Raw genomic sequence first — 23,593 nt, 5'->3', positions numbered from 1 at the left:
ACACTGCCTAAAGGAGGGCGGGGGTGTGTGTCAAGGCGAACTCGGGCCCAAATGAGTTTGAAGGGGATAAAAAGGGAGAAAGCATAAGTTTTTCTAAAGCTAACTCGCAAACATCGGCGTCCCGAACAAGAGCTTTTGTGTCGGCTAATTGTAATCATTTGTACGCAAAAGTTCCGAGGCGAAGTGTGAACTCTCAACAAAAGGAAACAGGAGACAACTGAAGTGCCCTGGTTTATGTGCCCTGCTCCTCCTCCGCCGCCGCCTCCTCTTCTTTCTCTTTCCTCCCGCGGAGCCCGCTGTTGCAGCTTGTTTGCACTGGGGCTTATCCGGAGCGGAAATTCCTTTCCGTTTTTGTGAATGACAAACTCATTAACAATTCATCAACACAACCTGTTCCAGCCGGCCCGTCCCCACGGCAACAGCCCCTTCCGCAGCGCGCTCATTGGCTGGCTCTGAGAATGTATCCATTGAGACGCTCGCTGTTTGTATCCATTGAGGAGCTGCCTCGCGCAAGGGTTGTGGGAAGGCTGAGACCAAAGGACAGTGAGCAAATCGAGGCTTGAATAATCCGAGGAGAAAGACGCCCGGGTGGATTTGAGGTGCAACCTCGGAGGGAGGGTTTAGGAGCCGCTGGACTTTTTTTCCCCTTCCCTTTCAGTAGCACGGAGTCCGAATTAATTGGATTTCATTCACTGGGGAGGAACAAAACTGTCTGGGCAGCTCCATTCAGAGAGATCCATTGACACGAAAAGAGGCTGCAGCCCCGAGCAGAGGGAACCGCCAGCTTCACTTCTGTCTTCCCTTCCCTAACCACTAAGCCCGGCTTGGGAAAAGCGAGGCGGAATCAAACCCTGCTCCGGGAGCGGCGGCTTTGCGCGGCGCGTTCGGCCTATGCCTGCCCCGAGGGGCGTCTGGTAGGCACCCCGCCTTCGCCCGCAGCTCAACCCCCATGATAGATACGCTCAGACCGGTGCCCTTCGCGTCGGAAATGGCGATCAGCAAGACGGTGGCGTGGGTCAATGAGCAGCTGGAGCTGGGCAACGAGCGGTTGCTTCTGATGGACTGCCGGGCGCAAGAGCTGTACGAGTCGTCTCACATCGAATCCGCCATCAACGTGGCCATCCCGGGCATCATGCTGCGGCGCCTGCAGAAGGGCAACCTGCCAGTGCGCGCGCTCTTCACGCGCGGCGAGGACCGGGACCGCTTTATCCGGCGCTGCGGCACCGACACCGTGGTGCTCTACGACGAGAGTAGCAGCGACTGGAACGAGAACACGGGTGGCGAGTCGGTGCTCGGGTTACTGCTTAAGAAGCTCAAGGACGAGGGCTGTAGGGCGTTCTACCTGGAAGGTACGCTCCTGGGGCTCCACGCACCAGGCTGGGCGGAGGGCGCGGGGCTGCAGGCTGCGGACCGCGGGCTGCGGGCCGGACGCGCGGACTGAAAATGCCCCTGCTGCGCTCGGCTGGCGCTTCGGGGTCATGCTACCTAGCCAGGGCTCGACCACCTGACCGCGGCCGTGCACCGCGTGCGTTCCGCATCCGCGAGCCTGTCCGGCGCAGAAGCCACCCGCTTCCGGCCCCTGGCACGGGCTGTTTCTTTCCAACGAGTTCTCTGGTTTCCTATCTGCAACATTCTTCTCCTTTTCCTGCTTTCTGTTGATCGATTTAGAGTTAAGATTTGCAGAAGAGGAGAGGTCGTTTGGGTGTAGATTGGCACCTTCTAGCCCCTTATAATACTTGGAAAAGTTGCCATTTTGTGCGTTTCCGGATTCAAAAGAATAAGGGATCCGAGGGGGAAGCCGGCGGCCCCTTCGTGCCGCTCTCGAGGGTGCACATTCAAGTGTGTTTCTTTCTTTTCTTTTTGGTTCTGTGTGTAGGGGGAGGGGTGGGGGGTTTGGAGGGTGCTCGTGGTGTTTCTTGAGCCTGGCTGCGGCTCTCACAAGCTGTGAAAACTACTACGAGATCTCGGGTTACGCTGTTGCTTTTCTCGTCCTGGCAGGTGGCTTCAGTAAGTTCCAAGCTGAGTTCGCCCTGCACTGCGAGACCAATCTAGACGGCTCGTGTAGCAGCAGCTCGCCGCCCTTGCCAGTGCTGGGACTCGGGGGTCTGCGGATCAGCTCTGACTCCTCCGACATTGAATCTGACCTTGACCGAGACCCCAATAGTGCCACGGACTCGGATGGCAGCCCGCTGTCCAACAGTCAGCCTTCCTTCCCGGTGGAGATCTTGCCCTTCCTCTACCTGGGCTGTGCCAAGGACTCCACCAACTTGGACGTGTTGGAGGAGTTCGGCATCAAGTATATCTTAAACGTCACCCCCAATTTGCCGAATCTCTTTGAGAACGCAGGAGAGTTTAAATACAAACAGATCCCCATCTCGGATCACTGGAGCCAAAACCTGTCCCAGTTTTTCCCTGAGGCCATTTCTTTCATAGGTGAGGCTAATTAATACTCGTTGCTTTGACTTTTAAATGCAGAACACCCAGCCATGCTTAGAGTTTAGGCTTTTCATCGTTCCTGCTATTTGCTAATTTGTTGGACTGGAGGTCTCTAAGGTTCAGATGGCGTTCTTAATACTGATTTATCTTCTTGCTGAGGAAAGTGCCTTATGACATGGTTACAGACCACGGGTGTAATTGAAGTGCTGTTTCTTGAACGTTTGAATTCAGTCATTTGAAAGAGGGAGGGGATAACGATGATAAGCAGACACGATTTTCCCACGTTTAAGAGCTAAGTAGAAATACTTTCTGTAGACAGTAATTCTAGCATTACTTTATAATTTAAAGAAGACCTGGGAGTTATTTTAGGACATCAGGTTAATTGTTGGAAAGCGATTGAATGTTAAATGTCGTCCAGATGAATGATACCGTGATACCGGTAACAGTGAGACAGTGCCTGTAACCTGAACCCAGCAGGAAGAACTGTGGGCTGGAAGCCTGGGAGAAGCGAATCTCCAGGCATTGTAATGCATTTCCTATTACAAAGGAACTCATTTTCAGGCCATGTCGACATCCTGTTCCTCCTAATGGGCTGTCCCCTGTGACTTCCCTCTCTCTTTTAAAATGCCTGAATACCTCCATTGTTAGTTGCACAACAGTTGGAAAATAATTTAATAGACCCTTGCAGTCTGCTTGTCTGTATAAAAGGCATTCACAACCATATTGCAGGGTTTCTGGTATTCACATTCTGGGGCAAAGAATGCACACATTAAGGAGTTTTTTGTTGGCAGAAACTTAATACAAAAGCTCCCTTTTCAGAAAATATCTGAAATATGTAATTGTGCCCCAGTGTACATGTTTTATCTCAATGATACATTTTCTGCTGCCTGCTGGGTTCAACTGCCATATGCAATATGTATATTTTTTCCTTTTTCTTTTTTGATTCATTGTTTAGACTGATCATTCAGAAAAGGTTTTGCTCTACTGAAATCTTGTCTTTCTGTGTGTTCACAGATGAAGCCCGGGGCAAAAACTGTGGTGTCTTGGTGCATTGCTTGGCTGGCATTAGCCGCTCGGTCACTGTGACTGTGGCTTACCTTATGCAGAAGCTCAATCTGTCAATGAACGACGCTTACGACATTGTCAAGATGAAGAAATCCAACATCTCCCCCAACTTCAATTTCATGGGCCAGTTGCTGGACTTTGAGAGGACACTGGGACTGAGCAGCCCCTGTGACAACCGGGTTCCGGGGCAGCAGCTGTATTTCACCACTCCTTCCAACCAGAATGTCTACCAGGTGGACTCCCTGCAATCCACGTGAAAGGGCCCCAGGACCCTCCTCACTGGGATGTGGCCGTTCCTTCAGCAGTTTCTCTTGGCAGCATCAGCTGGGCTGCTTTGTTTGTGTGTGGCCCCAAGTGTCAGAATGACACCAGCTGTCTGTATTAGACAAGGTTGCCAAGTACGGAATTGGTTATTATGAAAGGAGAGATTTGCTCCATTTCCTTTGGAAGAACAGGACACGCTGTATAGATACAGGCCATAGCTTTGCTCCGTACCCAGTGTACAGCCTACCCATGCAGGGAATGGAATTCGAGGACTTCCAGGTATATAGGGTAGGACCAAATGGTAGGGTAGGAGCATGTGTTCTTTAGGCCTTGTATGGCTGTTTCCTTTGCATCTGGAACTGACTATATATTGTCTTCAATGAAGACTGATTTAATTTTCATATAGAGGAGCCAAAGAGAGGTTTCAGCTCTGTATTTGTGGAATCAGTTTAAAAAAAAAAAAAAAATCTGATACTACATTTGATTATTGTAAATAATTGATCTTAAGTCATGTGACAGTGTTTTGTTTGAATTGTGTTTGTTGTTTCTTTGATGGGTTTAAAAGAAATCATCCAAAGGGAGAAAGAGCAGTATGCCACTTCTTAAGACAAAACAAACAAACAAAAAAAAAATAGAAACTTTTGCTCTTTTCTAATCCAAAGGGTATATTTGCAGCATGTTCAACTTTACTGTACCAACTCTGAATGAGGTTTTCATGGACGATATTATCACTAAGACCTTGTTAGGGTACAGTCTTTAGTTTCTTTCATGTATCTTCCTTGTGATTTTTTTTCTCTTCCTGTAGTTTGACTATGCCTTACCTTTGTAAATATTTTGGCTTGTGTTGTCTCAAAGGGGATATCTTGGAAAGACACCAAAATCATGGGCTCACTTTTCTTTTTTTTTAAACTTCAGCTGTGCTAAACAGCATATTACCTCTGTACAAAATTCTTCAGGGAGTGTCACCTCAAATGCAATACTTGGAGTTGGTTTCTTTCCTTTTTTAAAAAAAGTTTGTATAAAACTGGAAGTGTGTGTGTGAGCATGGGTACCCACTTGATAAGTGAAATGCATATGATTGTAAAGAAGGGAGAGTTAAATTGCTCCCATTATATTCACGGTGTAAAGTTTTGAGCTGGAATTTATTATAAGAATGTAAACCTTAAATTATTAATAAATAACTATTTTGGCTATTGAATGTGTGTGTGTTTTTTTAAATCTCTCCTTATCTTTTCTGACATGTGAAGTGATACATTTTAGGAGAAATTTTTCAGTGGGGGTGCTGATAGCAGCTTATAAAGCATGTAGGAGGTAGCAGGGCAAAGTTGTAATTTTCTAAGCTATTCCTAGAATGTCTTTCAGGTGCACTTACAGAACTAATCTTTTGCTTCAAATAAAGATGGCATCATAGAATGGTCATACAGCATCCATGTGTATGGAGAATAGTTTTGGGGAATAGAGTTCCAGCTTGTTCATGAAAATTATAACCCATACCCCATTGCTGTTGAGTCAATTTCAACTCATAGTGATCCTATAGGACAGAGTAGAACTGCCCCATAGGGTTTCCAAGGCTGCAATTTTAATGGAAGCAGACTGCCATATCTTTGTCCCACCGAGCGGCTGGTGGGTTTGAACCACTGACTTTTTGGTTAGCAGCTGAGCACTTAACTACTGTGCCACCATAAAAATTACAGTGACACTAAAAAAAAAAGAAGCCATAGAGCACAGCTTACCAAGGTGTAAAATAAGAGTGTTCATGAATAGGAATAAAAAGGGTTACCAGAATGACAAGGAGTTCCTGGGTAGCACAAACTATTAAGTGATCAACTACCATACTAGCTCAAGGGTTGGCAACTCGAGACGTGCCTTGGGAGACAGGCCTGGCAATCTGCTTCTGAAAGGTCACAGCCTTGAAAACCCTATGGAGTAGTTCTACTTTGAACACATGGGGTCGCCATGAGTCAGAATTGACAACAATTAACAACAATGACAACTAGATATTTCCTTCCTTGTCAATCTTCTAAAAAAGGCTTAGAAATGCCAGGGGGAAAGTAGGAATAACTTTTTTTCTAGTCTGTTTTCACTGTCCGGCAATTCTACCTGTAAGTTATCCTAGTGTTGGAATAATGAATCCAGAATGGTGTCTTTCTCCTCTGATCCTCACGTAAGGCATATTTAAGCTTTCTTGCTGAGCCTGCATGTGGCTTTAGAATTCCATCCATCCACGTTGACACTTAAGGTGAAACTTTTGCCATCCTGTTCTAATGTGCTTTTTGTTTGGCTAGTTTAGAATGTCGGCCTGAAACTTCTATCGAACCTTATGTAAGGGTTGTTTTGGACAGCTTCTTTCAAGATAAAGGCTGAATATCCTGTGGTTTTCCCTGGGGCCTTCCCTCTCCTTACTCTGCGTAAAAACGTACGCAAACCAAAATAAAAGTAAAGGGCAGGTGTACGGAGTCAAAAGAACTAGAGCATACGTCACCTACAGTTTGGGCCCTTTTCACAAGGAAACTTCATCTGAGACAGAGAGAAAGATGAACTTTTTACCCACATGGCACCTGTGAGATACTGGATTGTTGGGTAGTCTGCATTTTAAGGGGAAAGTGGGCCCTCATGCGATAGTATCAAACTGTCCAGTGTGATTTTTAGCAGCTAAGCATGTATAGAAGGCAAACAGAAATGGTGTAGAAAAATACCAAGTCAGTCTCTCCTATTTAGGTGCCCCAAGTCAGCAGCAACTCAGAAAGGAGAAGTGGGTTGCAGGTCGACTTGGCTAGTGTTAATCCAGTTCTGAACGGTTTCCGCTCCTGGCATTCCCTAAACTGCCTGTTCAAAGTAGGGATTTACAAGCAGTGTTAGCAATTTCCTGTCCAGCTGCAGCTCAAGTAGCTGTATGCTTTTTTCCCCTTTCTTTTCTCTTTCTTTCTTTCTTCTTTTTCTTGTTTTTTTTTTTTTAAATATGGTCTGTGGATAATTTTAGTGCATTTCCTTTTTGTGGATTATCATCTCCTTTCCTCCTCAAACCTGCATACATTGAGTTCCTGCTGCTGGGCTCAAGCTGACAGCTGGCCTCCCCAGCACTTCCTCTCGTTTCACTGTGGGTTTGTTGTTTGTCAGTCCACTTCTGAAATTAATAATGTTTTTTGGCGACGTGCCATAAGCCATTACCACAAAGGGGAAGTAACACATATGAATAGCAGGAAGCCATGCAGGGTCACAGTGTGAGCTGAACCTGTGGAAGGAGCATAATTGAGCCTGGCCCATTCAGCAAAGTGTCTGACTGCGATCGGGAAGAGGGAGCTTGCTGCATTTAAGCAGCTCAAGCTTCGAAAAAAGAAGTTTTCAATAAATTGGTAGCAAATGGTGTTTGTCACCAGCTGAATAAAGGAGAGGGAGCAAGTAGAGTTTGGGACCCCCATAAAGTTGCAACATTTGGGGTTTCTCCCCCTTCTCCTGGCATATTGTTTCATAAGGCTGGTGAACAGAGGGGTGCCTGCTTCCCTCGATTCCCACAAAAGAACTCATGTTAAATGGGTGGTTTTTACTGTTCACGTAGGCCAGAAGATTCAAAGAGCTATTCTCTTTCTTTTTCTTTCTTCTTTGTAAGGTGGAAGGTTGTGACTGACAGCATGGGCCCCCAGCTCACCCTGCACCTCCCTTTCTCCTGGCCATTCCATGCCTCCTCTTTCTTGTTCTTTGTGCTCGCAGAAACTGCAGGAAGACGATCATTTTGTATCTTGGAGTTGGGCTCACTTTCTGAATGGAGCCTGCATGGTTACTAGGGCAACCTTTGCCAGCTGCAGCTCCCCAGCCTTCCTCCTCACCTGTTGTCCCCATTAGTGGCTTCTTCAGGTTTCCCAGAAAGCTTTACCTTTCCTGGCCTTCTGCAGGGGGCTGGGGAGATTTTCTGGGGGACGGTTATCTGCTAGTTTGATGCAGGGGGCATAGGTTTTAGGGAATGCACTGGTTAATGGTATGAATAGGCTTTAGGATTAAAATTGGGACTAGAAAAGGTTATCTGGGGGTAGAAATACCAACATAGGCTTCAAAAGAGTAAAAATGGAGACACCCTGACTCTGTAATTAGGAGACCTGAACTCTAACTGCGCTCTCTGACTAATGAAGTGGGTGGCCCGGGGCAAGGCAGCAGCTTTACTTTCTTTTTCCTTATCTGGAAAATGAGAGAGTATTTACCTCTCATTCTAGGACTCATAATTCCAGCCTTCTGATCATGGGTTGGGTTGGGGTAGTGTAAACGATTAAGCACTTGACTACTAACTGAAAGGTTGATGGTTCGAACACACCCAGAGGCTCATCAATCTGCTAACAAAAGACCACAGCCTTGAAAACCGTGTGAAGCGCAGTTCTATTCTGCACACATGGGGTCTCCATGAGCTGGAATCAACTCTAAGGCAACTGGTTTGGTTTGTTTTTTGTTACGGGTTGATGATTCTTATTAAATGATGAAATAAGGTACAGAGTGAGTAAAGCATAGTAACTAACATTTATTAAGCACAGCAGTACCATATTCCATGTATAATATTACCTAATTTAATTTTCAAAAGAGCTCTGTGCGGTAGGCCCTAATATTATCCTTATTTTCCAATGAGAAAACTGAGGCAGAGAGAGGCCCATATCTTTCCGAACATCACCTAGATGGGAAGTGGTAGAACTGAGCTTTGAACCCGGGTGTGCTTGCTCCTGGGCACGAACTGATAATCATCGACAGGGAAGAAAATCCAAACCTCTCCTATTTTGATGCCTTTAGCTCTTCCTGTTGCAAACTGCTTGTCATCATTCTTTCCTCTTCTTTATAGAACCCCATGATGTTGGCTAGGAAGTGGTGACCCCATTTTGCAGCTGAGGAAGCGGAGGAAGGAGAGGTTAAGTGACCTGCCAAATCAAACCCAAATTCAGCAGCCAAATCATGAGAGAACCAGAGGGCCCCATCTGGTGTGCTGCCAGAGAGGTGTCCTCCATCTGGAAGCTTCCATCCTCCCTCTCCACTGAAAGTTTGCCCTATCTTGGGCCCACCAGCCCATAAATTACAGAACCGATTTTTCTAAGGATCTCTATAGCAGCTAGCAGCTGTCAGGCCTGCTCCTGACCCTTGCCCACACTCTGCTTGCACCAAAGAATTTCACTGCCTCACTCTGCTCCCTCTTTAAAGTGGGAGGGGGCCGGGAAGGAGACACATTGTGGAGGTATGCAGAGTAACAAAGGTAAACAGGTTAGCAAATTAACCAATAATTGGAGGAAGGCAGAAAACACAGCAAGGGTAGATCATGTGGTAGCTGGCTGTAAGTAAATATTCTTGAAAAGTCCTCTAAAAAAAAGTCAGTCTTCAGACCTTTAACTGCTTCAGGAGGATTATTTTTGGTGTGAATTTATATGCAGTTCCTAACACAGCCATAATCGCTTTTCAAAAGATCCTGCAAGATTTTCAAACACCCTTACTCCTCTTGTGTTCTTATTGCTGATTTAGTAATTGGCTCTAAATCAGTCTGGTTTTGGTGACTGAATCTTCAAACCTCTGTAGAGTCCAAAATTGATTTCCTAAGAGTATTTAAGGACATGGAACAAAGTTCAGCCAATTCACAAATATTTATCCAGGCCTTGATGTGCATTGTACCGGCTGAGTGAAACAAGGTTAAAATAAAAGGCAACCGAAGACTTGAACAGGAGCCCTCAAAGGCTAAAGGTAATGTTGTGTTTCCAAATGTAACCACTTAATCTTTCTGTTAAGGACGCAAAGCAAAGAGGAACTATCAAGGGACTATTGGGCAAGTCCTTGCATGTTCCCATACTCCCAATCTTCCAATGAACATGTTAGACCCTATATTTTATTTTTTATATAGGGAAGGATTAACAGCCCATGTTTATATAATTTTGCCCGCCCACTTCTCCTCTTTGTTATGGAAAAGACTGTCACAGAACATGTGCATGCCCACTGTCTACTACAGATTGGAAGTTCTGGACCACCATATCTGCAAAAATGAACCCTCAGATACCAGGAGGAAAAGTGTCATTATTTGATAATGACATCCTAAAAAGCATAAAGCAAGTCTGAAAATGGTTGCCCCTTTAAGCTAGAATTTTCTCTTTCCTGCTTTTGGAGAAAAAGTATTTATTACATTAAACATTTTTCATTAGATTCAGTTTGATTCCTATTAAAAGTGCTAATAGGAGGAAGAAAGCAAGCAAGGAGGGCACAGAAGGGCCACATAACTTCCTGGACAATTGTTGCAAGAATTTCCCTTTATCTTATTTCCAGTTATCTATTGCTATATAATAAACCGCACCAACACTTATTGGCTTCAGGCAACAACAATCATTTATTTTGTCCATGTGTCTGCAATTTGGGCAGAACTCAGCAGGGAAGACAGGACTCTGCTCTATGCAGTATTGGCTGGAGCAGCCTGACTGTGGGCTAGAGGATTCATTTCCAAGATCGCTCATTCAGCTGGATCACAAGTTGGTGCTGGCTAGCAGCCAATTGGGAGCTCAGTGGATATGAAAGCCATGAGCTTTGGTTCCTCTCCATGTGGCCTGAATTTCCTCACAATGTGGTGGCTGAGCTCCATGGGTGAACATTGCAAGGGAGAGGCAGGTGGAAGATGTATTGCCTTTTATGACCTACCTAGGCTTGGAAGTCACTTCTGCTATTCACAAAGGCTTGCCCTGGTTCAAGGAGAGGGGACATAGAATCCACTTTTTGTTGGGAGAGGGGCAAGATTCTGAAAGAGCACAGGAAATGGAAAATACTGTTGCAGTCATTTTTGGAAAATACAAACTTCTACATCTTACATGAAAGCTGCTTGAATGTAGGACTGTAAAAATTGTGAGTACCTGTTGAGTTGGATCAAAAGATGCTTAGGCATATTAGTCTCATGGTCCTACCTTAAAAACATTGAAGTTTTTAACACTACTGTAATTGTATTTTTATTCCAACTCTTTTTTCATCTGTCTCTATATTGACACACCAAAACAAACATTTTTTTTTTTTTTAGACTGATGCATAAAATAAAAGATACAGTAGGGTTTTTACAAAAGAATGTTAATTTTTCATTCTGGCATAAATATGTCTGAGATTGATTCATTCAAATGACTGAGTGTAACAATAGTTTATTATTTTCAAGCACAATAGTATTCCATTACTGTATAATATTCCATAGTATTCTGTTACAGTAGTCTATCTCACATTAATAGACGTTTGGGTTGTTTCCAGTTTTGACTATTATGAACAATACTGCTAAGAACACTTCTGTCCATGTACCCCAATACACATGTGTACAAGTCTCCCTGGGGTATATACAGAGGAGTGGAATGGGTATAGACTATGTACATCCCTAACTTCAGATAATCACAAATTGTTTTCAAAGTGGTTGTACCGATTTACCCTCTCATCAACAGTTTTTGAATTTTCATATTGTTCCATGTCTTTGTCAACACTTGGTATTGTCAGACTTTATAGTGCTTGCCTATCTGGTGGATGTGAAACTATATTTTATTATGATTTAAATTTCCATTATTCTGATTCCTGATGAAGTTGAGCCCTTTACTTATGTTTATTGGCTGTAGGGTATCTTATTTTGTGAAGAGCTTGCTCAAGTCTTTTGACAAATTTTCAATTGAGTTACTTTTATTATAACAATTATGAGGATGGGGCAGGACCCGGCAGTGTTTTGTTCCATTGTCCATAGAGTCACTGTGAGTTGGAACCCACTCGATGGCACCTAACAATGACAAGTCCTTTATTGATTACCTGTATTGAAACTATCAATATAATGTTTTTCAAACTGTACTCCTTTGGTCCTCCTCAGGGAAGAGCCAAGGTGAATTTTAGGGGCAGAAGTACGCTGCATAACTCTTAAGGGTGCCAATCAGAAAAAATGACTTAAATGACAGTGGGAAACCTATACAACCTTACATAGAGGTCCTGCCTCAGGGAGTAATTTTTTGAATCAAGGGATTTGTTTGAAAATGTTTGGGAACCACTGATTGAAACTAACAAATGTGGAAACAGAATCAGTATTAAGTGGCTTGAAAGAATAATTACTTTTGAGTGTCTAGATTTAAGTGGTGGCTGGTCTAGAAATGTTTTGGGGTAAACTGGATCTTGAACCAAGTATTGCAGAGGCAATGTGCACAGGACCCTATAGTTGTGGGTAATGAATTATACCCAGCTTTGGAAGTAGTAAAAGTCAAATTGTTTGCAAGGCATGGCAAGAATATTTTTCAGGTTGTAGAACACAGAGCAAAAATCAGGATGCCCAGGGATACGGAGGATGAAATTTTAAAAGAAGTTGAAGAGTGTAGAAATAATCGTAGTTACCTCTGGTTATAGCATTCTGCAGTATCAGGGAGAGTTAGGTTCAGAGGCATATAATAGAGAACTAAAACTGAAAGTCATCAAAACCATGAGAGTATATTTTCTCCTGCGAAAGTCAGAAAGTAGGAAAGCCTGGGCTGGTATGGCAACTTCACAGATTGTTTGTGACTCAGGCTCATCCTGTCTTTGATCCCCAAGATGGCGGCTGTGTCTCTAGTCTTCATGTTCATTTTCCAGTTAGCAGGGAGAAGGAAAGAGGGAAAGAAAAAGAGTTCACTTCCCAGCAGAGTCAGTTCCCTTAAAGGGGATTCATGGAAATCCTACACAAGACTTGTACTCTACTCAATGGCCAGAATTAGCCACATAGCCATAGCTACAGAGACTGGAGGATGCAGACTTTGAGATGGGCACGTGCTACCTCTAATACAATTGAGGTCTGTTACTTGGGAAGAAGGGGAGATTGACAGGTAGCTAGGTAATTAGTAGACTCTGCCTCCCCTTCTTTCCTGGGGGAAATCCCATTCCCACCAGAGAGAAGGGCATGTGATCCAGGCCAGGCCCAGAAGAATGCCTTATTCCCTAGTCTCAGTGATTGGTTCAAGGATGGGACATGATTCAAATCCAGCCAATCAGATTACACTCTGTATTTTTGTATGAAAACGATTTTTTCTTGATAGTAAATGTAGAGGGTGTTGGAATTCCAGAGAAAGGACAACGTTAAGAGAGCCAAAGGACAGAAATTTATCAGCAGCATCCAATGGACCTCAACATTCCAGTGATTAAAAAGGTGTGGTTTGTTTTGTTTTACCGCTCTGAGTTTCAGTTTTCTCGTCTGAAAGATAGGGATAATACAACCCCGTTGCCGTGGAGGAAATTCCGACTCATAGCAACCCCATAGGACAGAATAGAACTGTCCCATAGGGTTTCCAAAGAGTGGCTGATGGATTCAAACTGCCAACTTTTTGGTTAGCAGCTGAGCTCTTCACCAGTGTTGCGCCACAAGGGCTCCTTGGGGATATTATAGTACCTACCTTATAGGATAGTTGGGCCAGCCACTTGAAAACAGCTCCGTGTGTATTTTTTGTAAATCTGTAAATTCACTTTATGGTGTATTAGCTAGGATGTCTTCCAACAACAACAACAACAAAATTCCCCTGCTCCTCTGAATTCCTGAAGTATTTTTTCTGGACCTCTTTTATAAAAATAGGTGACTTCATTTTCTATGTATCAGTCAAAGTTGTAATTATTTTACATATATTTTCTCATTTAACCCTGATAACAACACAATGAGGTAAGTACTATTATTATCTCCATTTTTTAACATGAGAAAAGGAAAAATTTAATGAAATCAAGAAACTGATCTAAGGTTACACAGATAGCTAGTGATGAAGCTGATATTTGAGCCCACAGGAGTCTAAATCCAGAGCCTGTGTTCTGTGTCTTTATGCTATTTGACACTCTACCTTAAAAATATTTATGTTCATTATTGTTTTCACTTCAATGTTAAAAGCTCTCTGAAGTCAAGATTTGATTCTAATTTATCTTTGTATGCCCCCCCCCGAACATTCCTTGAACACAATAGACCGTTTATATATGGCTGAATAAATGAATTAATGGGTACCATAATTCTGTTTTCCAGAGCCTCATCAATCATAATTTATGTGCATTGTTCTAAGTGCTTTACCTCCATTGTCTCATTTAACTCTCACAATAACCCCACCTACTAAGTGTTATCATTATTCCCATTTTACAATTGAGGAAACCAAGGCCCAGAGAGGCTAAGTAACTTACCCAGATAGAGGGTCACATGGCTAATAAGTGACAGATCTGGATTCCCATCTGGGCAGTCCGAACCCATTGACTGAGCTTGTAACCATCTCTTCACAGCCGAGAACTGAATTGGGATTGAGATGGTCTCACCAAACCACAGACACTTTCTATAATCCAGTCTGCCAACGTCTCTCTTTTTAAAAGTTCTTAGCTTTAATTGTTTTTGTCAAGGACTTAGAAGGTCCTTTAAAGTGTGAAATGCTACATAGAGATCAGTGGCAATTCCAAAATTTCCTTTTAAGAGGGGTTTGGAAATAGCAGTCTCATTAGATTTGGGGGTGGAGGGACATAGCTGTTGGAGATTATCATGCATTGATATTTTCATAGGAAGCTCAGTGTTTCGGTAATCGGATTCTATTATTATTGTGTGTTGCTAATGGGGTATTATGGGGGAAGATTAAAGGGATAATCACTCTTCTGTTTGAGGATATATTAAAAATTGTGTGTTTCATGAATCTGTACATGGACCAGACTCCAAAAGTGATTTAAACATCAGTAAACAGAAACCTTGAGTTTATAGATGACAGCAAGATTTTCTGGCAATTGAAATACCAAACTGACAAGACTAAACATCGGGAAGGTCTCACAGAGCTATGTCAGTGGGCAGAGAAGAGTTATGCTCAATGGAAGCAGTTGCACAGAAATGCCTGCAGGGAAAGAGAATCCACCTCCTGCTCAGGAGTCCAAGGCCTCCGAGTGCAGACGTGATCCAGGAAAAGGACGATGGCATCATTGTAGTCCTTTCCTTGAAGAAGCCGGTCCAATGTATTGTGGCAGTCACAAAAGCAAGCATAATCAGGAAGGATGTTGAAAACAAAATAGAAAGCACAGTCTTATGAGTATTACACACACACACACACACGCCAGAGTTCATCTGCTCCAGAAATACTGGGTGTAGTTCTAGTCATCAAACCTCAATGTCATAATGAAACTGGAACATATCCAAAGCAGATCACTTGAAATGACCAGGATTTGACTAGAAACCAAAGAGACTTTAAAACATTTTGGCCTGGAAAGAAAAATATGAGAGACAATGGGCCAGGAGTCTATAAAATCACAAAGGGTTATGATAAAGTCAACACAGATAGTAATACCAAATCCCAGCATAGCAGCCCTAGAAACCTTGGTAAAATTAAAATAAAGTGCTTTGGGGCAATTTATGTTTTCAAAATGCTACTTTATAGGGCAGGTGATAAACTAGAAGAAAGCGTAACTCTCAGAGCGCCTATAGCTGTGGTCCCGTAACGACTTAAAGAAGAAAAAAAACCAATGTAGAGCAAAAGTGTAACTCACAAAAAAGACCAGATTTACTGTCGTGACAGATATAGGAGAAATCCCAAGAGTATGGCCCCCAGACACCCTTTTAGCTCAGTGGTGAAGACACTCCTGAGGTTCACAGTTCAGCCCGGGACTGGACGGCCCCATAAAACAAAATAGGACTAATGAGGCACAGCAGTCCAGGGACACGGACTAGAAGGCAGGAGGGGACAGGAAAGCTGGTGATAGGGAACCCAAGGTTGAGAAGGGACAGTGTTGACATGTTGTGGGGTTGTTAACCATTGTCATAAAACAATGTGTACTGTTTAATGAGAAATCGTTTGTTCTGTAAACTCTCATCTAAAGTACAAAAAAAAAAAGAATTATCTATGTGAGATAAAATTGACAGCAGCAACTCGAAGGGATTTATGGGAAGCCTAGAGGGCGGTGAGTTGAAGATAATGGTAATGGCATAATCTGGAAAAGGGTAGTAAGAATAGCAGCACAACTGGAAGAATATAATTGATGTCACTGAATTGTACATGTAGAAATTTTTGAAATGGTGTATCTTTGGCTATGTATATTTTCACAAAAAAAAAAAAAATCCTTCAAAGTCGAGAAGGGAGAGTGTTGACATGTCATGGGGTTGTTAAGCAATGTCATAAAACAATATGTGTACCGACTGTTCAATGAAAACTATTTGTTCTGTAAATCTTCATCGAAAATACAATTAAAAAAAAAAAAACCAAACCCCTTACTCTCAAGTCTGTTCCAACTCATAGAGGCACTAGAGGACAGAGTAAACTGGCCCATAGGATTTCCAAAGAACGACTGGTGGATTTGAACTGCTGATCTTTTGGTTAACAGCCGAGCTCTTAACCACTGCGCCACCAAGGCTCCTACCACTGCACCATCAGTGGTCCTATGATGACTTAAGGTGCAGTTACAGATGTACTATACACCAGATCTGTTGAAGTCCATCTTATGAAAGGCTTCTAGCAAGCTCCATTTTATACTGTTTTTTGAAGAATCTGAGAGACCAGATATAGGTTAAATTAACTACTGGTTTAATTTACATGGTTTATCTGGTAATTCCCAAACAGGCCAATCAAAAGAAATCACCGAAAGACCTTTTATAAAAAAACAGATTCCCAGGCCTCATTTCCAATGATTCTGACTCAGTAGTTCTGTCACTTAGCAACCCTAATAATTAAAATGCAAATTAGTTCTATTACGTTCAGATTAGATACCATGCTCTACTTTAATCTCCCTAAGAGAGGTCGGAAAAACCCTAGTTTCATTAAAAACAGATTGTCAGATTATTTTCTAATAATAAAAATAGCGTATATATTTATTGAGCCCATCCTTTGTGCCAGGCCTGGTGCTGTGCACAGATATCTTGTCTGATGTTTGGTACCCTTTTGTGAGGTAGTGATTATTCTCATATAGTCACTAAGTGCAAGGGCTCTGGAGCTAGACTGTTGGGTTCAGATCTTGGCTCCACCACTTACTAGCTATCTGACTTTAAGCAAAAAATTAGTTAACCTCTTTTGCCTCAGTTTCCTTATCTCCAAAATAGGAATAATATCAGAGTGTGGTGAGAAATAAATGAATCAATTTACTTTCTGTGTTTAGAACAGTGCCTTGCTCACTGTAAGTAATTAATACATTTTGGCCATTATTGTCTTCATTTTGCGGATAGAAAATCTGAGGCTCAGAGAGATTAATTTACCTAGGATCAAAGAGCTTGGAAATGGTGGAGCTGGGATTTGAATCCAGGTTGATCTGACCTCAGAGTCTTTGATCTTTCCATTGTGAGAGATTAGAAAAGGAGAAACTCTAAACTTGTCTCAAAACTCTGGGGTAATATGAGTTCTTTGGAATGAATTTAACATACCTGGGTCTCAGTTTCATCATTTACAAAATGAGAGTGTTGAGCAATATGACTTTTAGGGTCTTTCTACTTCCAAAATTAGTATTATTATTGAGTGTTTTAAGCATACGCCATCACTGGAGAGGAAATTATGGTCATGTTTCTAAGAATATACCAGAGAAGACATTGTGAAGTGCATGCGCACGTGTGTGTGTGTGTGTGTGTGTGTGTGTGTGAGAGAGAGAGAGTGTGTGCGCGTCCATGCGTGCCTACCGGCGTATATGTTTCAGTTGCTCTAAAAAGAGTGATTGTCTTTGGAAGGAAAAGGGAAGATCCTAAGATGTAGATAGTTTAGTTGTTTATTTCTACTGCACATGCTGTTGACCTAGGATTCTGCACGTCCTCAGGGAGTGTCTCTCCCAAGCCTTTTCCAAAAGGTGATTGGCAAGGGAAGTTCTTCTAAAAGAGATAAGTGGGTTCTTAAAGTAAACTCAGAATAAACGGAGTAATAATTCTGTTTACAAACTATTTCCTGGTTGACAGATACAAACGTGCAGGCCTGCATGGCGTGTGCATTGAGCGATGGAAGAAATGAAGTTGAATCCTGCATCTGCATCATTTGGGAAGGGTACTTAGAAGATGACGCAGATGGAAGATTACAGCATTTCAGAGCAGAAACTAAAATCTGTAGAAATAGTTGCTACCGTGTGGGAGGTGTGTTTATTTTGGAGACCATTAAGAAAAGTCAGAGGCTTTTGAAAGCTTGCTACAAAGTTGGTTAAATACACTTGCTGTAGTTATCAAATTAGTAAAAACATTTTTCACAACCATGTTTTCTGTGTAGTTTATTCATTTATTTTGTGCTAAATACACTTTGCATTTTGTGTGGTTGTGTTTCAGGATTGCAGGGTTTTGCTGGCGGTGGTTATTCTATTCACCTATCTGAGGGCAGATAGGAAAGCTGTATGCCTGAGCCAGCTGAGGAAAACATTTTCCACTTTTTTTTTTCAAAAAATAGTTTCTTTTAAAACATTCCATTTTCAGATGTTGGGCCTTAAAAACCCATGGTCGTCAAATTGGACTTACAGTGACCCTGTAGGACACAGTAGAACTGCCCCATAGGGTTTCTAAGGCTGTAAATCTTTACAGAAGCAGGCTGCCACATCTTTCTCCTGCAGAGCAGCTGGTGGTCTCAAACTGCCAACCTTTTGGTTAGCAGCCAAGCACTTAACACTGCGCCACCAGGGCTCCTGTTGAGCTTTAGTGATGCTAATTTAGTAGTGTGATTCTTCTATTGATTCTGACTTTTCAAGATTATTTCTTCAGCCTTAGAATAGGTCAGTTTAAGTCTGACTGATGAAGTGAGGCCTATAATTAAACTGAAAAACCAAGGCTAATACAGGAATGGGGCAGTGGAGGCTCAGTGGTGGAATTTTCGTCTTCCGTGTAGAAGGCGTGTTTGAGATCCGGCCAATGCAATTCAAGCACATCTACCACCTGTCTTTCAGTGGAGTTGCTATGATGCTGAACAGGTTTCAGTGGAGCTTACAGACTAAGACAGACTAGGAAGAATGGTATGTAGATCTATTTCTGAAAAAATTCAGTCAGTGAAACTCCTATGGATCTCCACGGTCTGATCCCCTTGTGTATGGGGCTAACTCAACGGCAGCTAACAACAATGAAGGAAGAGACGTCTCAGGATTACTAGCTGACGTGAAAAGTCATAAAATAGTGAAAGGAAAACAAAATCTGGCATTTCCCCCCCATGTGAGAAAATAAATAAAAGTGAACCAAAGCAAACATAATGAGAACTGTAAATAAGTAAATAACCAGTGGCCTTCTAGGGTTTCTCTGCAACAGGAGGAGAGGTGGGCTACAGCCCTTTATGGCCGGAGAAACAAGAAAGGAAATGGGTGGATCACTGAATAAGCAATGTTCTGAGGATCCATTAAAGCAAAAGGAAAACTAAACCACAGTGATCTGTAGATTTGAGGCACGGATGGCCCTAACCTAAGTGGGTGGAAATCACAGGTCACCAGAAGGTCACAGAAGGACAGAGGAAGCTCAGGCAGTCTCCTGTCACGCCCTCCAGTGGAAACTAGAGTCAGGGCAGTCCTTCGACTTAGCTTGTGGAGTGTGAGTAAATCAATCTGTAGGGAATGGGGAGAAGTGAGGTATAAGAGAAGTTTTTTAAAAAGTAATGTTTTGGAAAGTAATTTCAAGTGATGATCAGCATTTTTAGGATCTTATTATTTCATTATAAATAAATTTTGTTTTTTTATAGAGTCACTATGGGTTGGAATCGACATGAGGCAACGGGTTTTTTTTTTTAAATTATTTTATTTTAGGTGCATCTGGGATTGTTTTTAGCTGGGAAGTATGGTGTTCTCCTTATTGTTAGGTTAGGTGCCTTGGAGTCAGTTCTGATTCATAGTGACCCTATGTACAACAGAATGAAATGAAACAGAACCCACGTGTCTGTCAGTTTGTTCTATTATGGTGGCTTACGTGTTAGGGTGATTCTGGAAGCTATTTCACCTATATTTCAAATATCAGCAGGGTCACCAGTGATGGACAGGTTTCAGCAGAGTTTCCAGGCTAAGATAGACTAGGAAGCAGGACCTGGCGGCCTACTTCTGAAAACACTGGCCAATGAAAACCTTATGGGGCTCTTGACATGCACCTAAATAAATAAACTTTCTCCCTTCCCTTCCTCTTTAGAGCACAGGATTTCAGGCTCATAATCCAGAAAACTTCAACAAAATGTAATTACTGGACTTGGGAGTCCAAGCTAGATACATAACCCGTTTCACAAATAAGGAACAAGCAGGGGCATAGAGAGGGTAACAAGCGCCCAGGGGCAATCTCTAAATTGCCCCCCCCCGCCCCAATTTCAAGATGAATGGACATTGATAGTGGCAATGCGTCAGCAGAAAGGCCTTCCCCTTTCTTGTCAGGCTGCCTCAGCCAGACGCCTTTCATATTTGTGGTGCCCCAGAATGTCCTTCTTCGTCTCGCCTGGCACTACCCTTGGACTTGCGCTTAGGGGCAAGTTCCTCCCACCCTCCCTCCACCCCCCAGCCCTGCCTCTGGGAACAAGCTGTTGCTGAGACCTAGGCATGACCTGTGGCAATAATGCTAATGGCAAGACTGTCTAAATCTCAGGGTTGTTATGAGACCAAAGGCTGTGAAATGCTTGGCACAGACCCTAGCATGTACCATAGTGACTGTCTGACCCTGAGAAAGTTCCTTCGTTTCTCTTGGCCTCAATCTTCTCATCTATGAAAGAACCATAATGGTACAAGCTCCCAAGGTTATTGCACAGCTCAAATGTGATGATGTGTTTGCCACCTTCTTGGTAAACTTTTCCTTTTCCTTCAGTTCTCAGTTAAAATGCCTCCACTTCTGCAAAGCTTTTTGCATTTCTTAAGCAGATTAGGAGCTGATTTTTATATGGTCTCATGGCAGTTTGTCTTTCTGTCCATTGTATAATATTTGGCTTCATATTTTATTATAATTGTTGATCAACTGTGTCCCTTTCTCTCTGTGTCTTAGTGTCTTCTCTTGCAGTATAGTTGTTAAAAACTAGTCTTTGAAATGAGTTAAAAACTTTGCTCAACCAATACTCTCTGATCCTGAGCTAGTTACTTAACTTCTGAATCTCAATTTCCTCAAGTGTAAAATGGGAGCAATAATACCCAACTTATAAATGCAACTGTAAACCCCTCACCTAGAATGGTGCTCCATAAATATTTACAGAATGCACAGTTAATATACACAAATAGGAGAGTTGTGCATATTAAACAAAATGCGTATGTAAAGCAAAAAATATTGAAGATATATAAATAGGAGGAAGAAGAGGAGACCAGTGAAGTTTCCACCTCTCTCTCTTCCCCTTGATCTCATGAGATGGAAGTAGAAGAAATAACTCATGTAGAGGAGAAAAATCAGATTTTATTAGAGATTTGTGGAATATATGAATCTGATCTAGCAAAGTTTAATCACTTCAACCCTCTGCTATCAAGAAAATGAAAGCCCTCTTTTTAGTCCCCTAAATCCAGAGGAAATATTGCAGAAGACAATATCCCAGTATAGGAATGCACAGGGTGTGGTGGCCCTGGGAGATGGGATGGGTGTTTATTTGAGGGTCTGCTCTCTACATCAGGAGCCCTGGTGGTACAGTGGTTAAGCGCTTGGCTGCTAACTTAGAGGCTGGTGGTTTGAATCCACCAGCTGCTCCGTGGGAGAAGGATGTGGCATTCTGTTCCCAAAAACATCTACTCTGTCCTAAAGGGTCGCTATGAGTCAGAATCCCTGCCCCTCCTCCCCCCACCCAGTGGCACTCTACATTCGAACTGCTTTACAGATCTTATCTCCCTTAATCTTGTGAGTAAGATAGTGGAGTTATCATCATTATTCTGTATTTACAGAGGGGGAACCCAAAGGTTAGGCTCTTAAAAGGGCAGGTACACTGAGTTAGAGTAGGAGAGCCTGGATTAGGAGTTGGATCTATTTGCACTGAAGAGGGGGCTTTCTGGTCTCAGTGCACATGCCCAAGGGAGTGGGTGTGGGGTAGGGAGGAGCAGGACGAGAAGGGCAGGCAGAAGGCTGTCCTCGGGGACAAATGCCTTTGTTAGCCTCAGGGAATCTGCTGGCTGTGTCTCCATGTTCCTAGACCAAGACTCGAAAAGACCTAAACTGCCCCCTTGCTCTTGGCAACAGTAGGGCTTATGTTTGCTTCCAGAAATCACAGTAGCGATCACAGTAAGACTGTGTTGATATGCAATCAGGTTTGACAGAAAGTAATTTTTAATAAGAGGCTCCATTCAGTTAAACAACTACCCTTCGGGGTTTGTGTCAGAGTTGGTCACCCAGAGCTGGGCACTGGCACAGCGTGTGCTCTTGGCTGTGGCCTTGGGAGTGTGTATGTGTTGGGGGCTGGGAGATGGGTACTGACTAGTCTTAGAGCTTCAGTCAGGATCAGGCATTGGCCTAAGCAGGGACTAGAGGAAGCAGCTTGGCCATTTATTTGATTGGCAAGAAGAATAAGTAAGTGTGGTACCCCCAAGAAAACCTCTTATGGTTCCTCATACTAAGTGCCTCTTTGTATTTTCAAGGTCTGGCAGTGCCCTTCACTGTGGTCTTAGATTGTTGGTGTTAGGTGTTGTTGATTCAGCCTCTGACTCATGCGGGCCGCATACACAATGGGATAGGACTATAGTGGTCCATAGGGTTTTCCTTGACTAATTTTCAGAAGTAGATCACAAACCCTTCTTCCTAGTCTTAGTCCATCTGAATCTAGAAGCTCTGATGAAACTTGTTCAGCATCATTTGAAGTGTGTCGATCAGCATCATACCAAAAAAAACAAAACAAAACAAAACAAAAACACCAAATCAGTTGCCACTGAGCCCATTCTGACTCATAGTGACCCTATAGGACAGAGCAGAACTGTCCCATAGAGTTTCCAAGGAGTGCCTGGTGGATTTGAACTGCTGACGTTTAAGGTTAGCTGCTGTAGCTCTTAACCACTATGCCACCAAGGTCTCCAATCAGCATCATAGCAACACACAAACCTCCTTTCAGACTAGTGGTGGCTGTGCTTGAGGTGCATTGGCTGGGAATAGAACCTAGGCAGCTTTTATGACCACTGCCATCTGTGTTCTTAAAAGCTACTATTTATTAACTGATACTTAGTCTGTGTTATTATTTAATCCTAACAACGGTCCTACCAGGTAGGTGTCACAGCCCCATTTTATAGATGAGGAAAACTAAGGCTCAGAGATTACATACTCAACTAAAAAGTTAGGAGATGGGATTCCATAGTCTACTCGATTATTTTCCTTCTTCCCTGTGGAGATGAATCCCCGTCCTCGCCATTCCTCTGAGGACTATGGTACTTATTAGAGTGTTGGAGGCACTGTATGAACTCTATCACGTTTACTCTGTCTTTCTCAATAGAATTACGTTATACAAACACATTTGTTTATGTCCCACAACGAGTTATTCTCTAGGTCAGTCACTTAAGCTCTAGGTCAGTCTCGTCTCTCGCTTGCTACCGACACTTTAAGATGGCGCTCACACAGATTTCAGGAGCTCTGGGGGCTTTTGCATCTTCTTTCTGAGAGGCTGCTTCCATTTTTCTGAAGAAATGCACACTTTCTGAACTTTATTTTTGGTCCTGTGAAAAGGCAGAATCTCTCAGCTTGGCCTTGTCTGTGTGGGTGGCACTGCCATTTCCAGCACTGCAAACTTATCCTCCAGCTGCCCCCAAAAGCTTTAAGAGTAGACATGGTGACTTCTCTCCCAAATTACACAGGTTGGTTTAAAAATAGAGCTCAGGGTTTCCCTTCTCAGGAGAGCTGTCAGCCTGCCCACTTTCGACAGCATCTTCTACCTCCTTTCTTTGGTACACGTCAAAGCATTTTTATTTTAAAAATGTTCTGCTTAAGTTCTCTGGAAGCCCTGAAATTACCATAAAGGTTCATTTAAAGCATCTAAGGTTTCCATAAAAAAAAAGAAAAGAAATTTTCAGTGTC

At 42.9% G+C, this 23,593-nt stretch overlaps 1 protein-coding gene across 2 annotated transcripts; it reads left to right on the top strand.

Moving 5' to 3' along the window:
• Window positions 1-34: 34 nt before the first annotated feature.
• Window positions 35-4,382, top strand: DUSP6 (dual specificity phosphatase 6). Of its 2 annotated transcripts, XM_004384188.3 has the most exons (3): window positions 36-1,349; window positions 1,999-2,433; window positions 3,451-4,382. In XM_004384188.3, exons 1-3 carry the CDS (start codon window positions 950-952, stop codon window positions 3,756-3,758), a joined length of 1,143 nt encoding a protein of 380 aa, XP_004384245.1. In that variant the 5' UTR covers window positions 36-949; the 3' UTR covers window positions 3,759-4,382. The 2 variants fall into 2 exon arrangements, with proteins under 2 accessions (XP_004384246.1, XP_004384245.1); XM_004384189.3 differs by lacking the exon at window positions 1,999-2,433 and having other exon boundaries at window positions 35-1,349; window positions 3,451-4,232.
• The last annotated feature ends 19,211 nt before the right edge of the window (window positions 4,383-23,593 follow it).

Source organism: Trichechus manatus, unplaced genomic scaffold (assembly GCF_000243295.1).
Source record: "Trichechus manatus latirostris isolate Lorelei unplaced genomic scaffold, TriManLat1.0 scaffold00119, whole genome shotgun sequence".
Lineage (NCBI taxonomy): Eukaryota > Metazoa > Chordata > Mammalia > Sirenia > Trichechidae > Trichechus > Trichechus manatus.
The sequence above is the reverse complement of the archived record's forward strand: the minus strand, read 5'-3'. Positions and strand labels throughout refer to the sequence as shown.

Excerpts from the sequence above, each read along its gene's own strand:
- DUSP6 (XM_004384188.3), top strand. The coding sequence starts at position 950 with ATGATAGATACGCTCAGACCGGTGCCCTTCGCGTCGGAAATGGCGATC. Across the intron at positions 1,350-1,998 it reads TAGGGCGTTCTACCTGGAAG|GTGGCTTCAGTAAGTTCCAA; the intron begins GTACGCTCCTGG and ends TCGTCCTGGCAG. Across the intron at positions 2,434-3,450 it reads TGAGGCCATTTCTTTCATAG|ATGAAGCCCGGGGCAAAAAC; the intron begins GTGAGGCTAATT and ends GTGTGTTCACAG.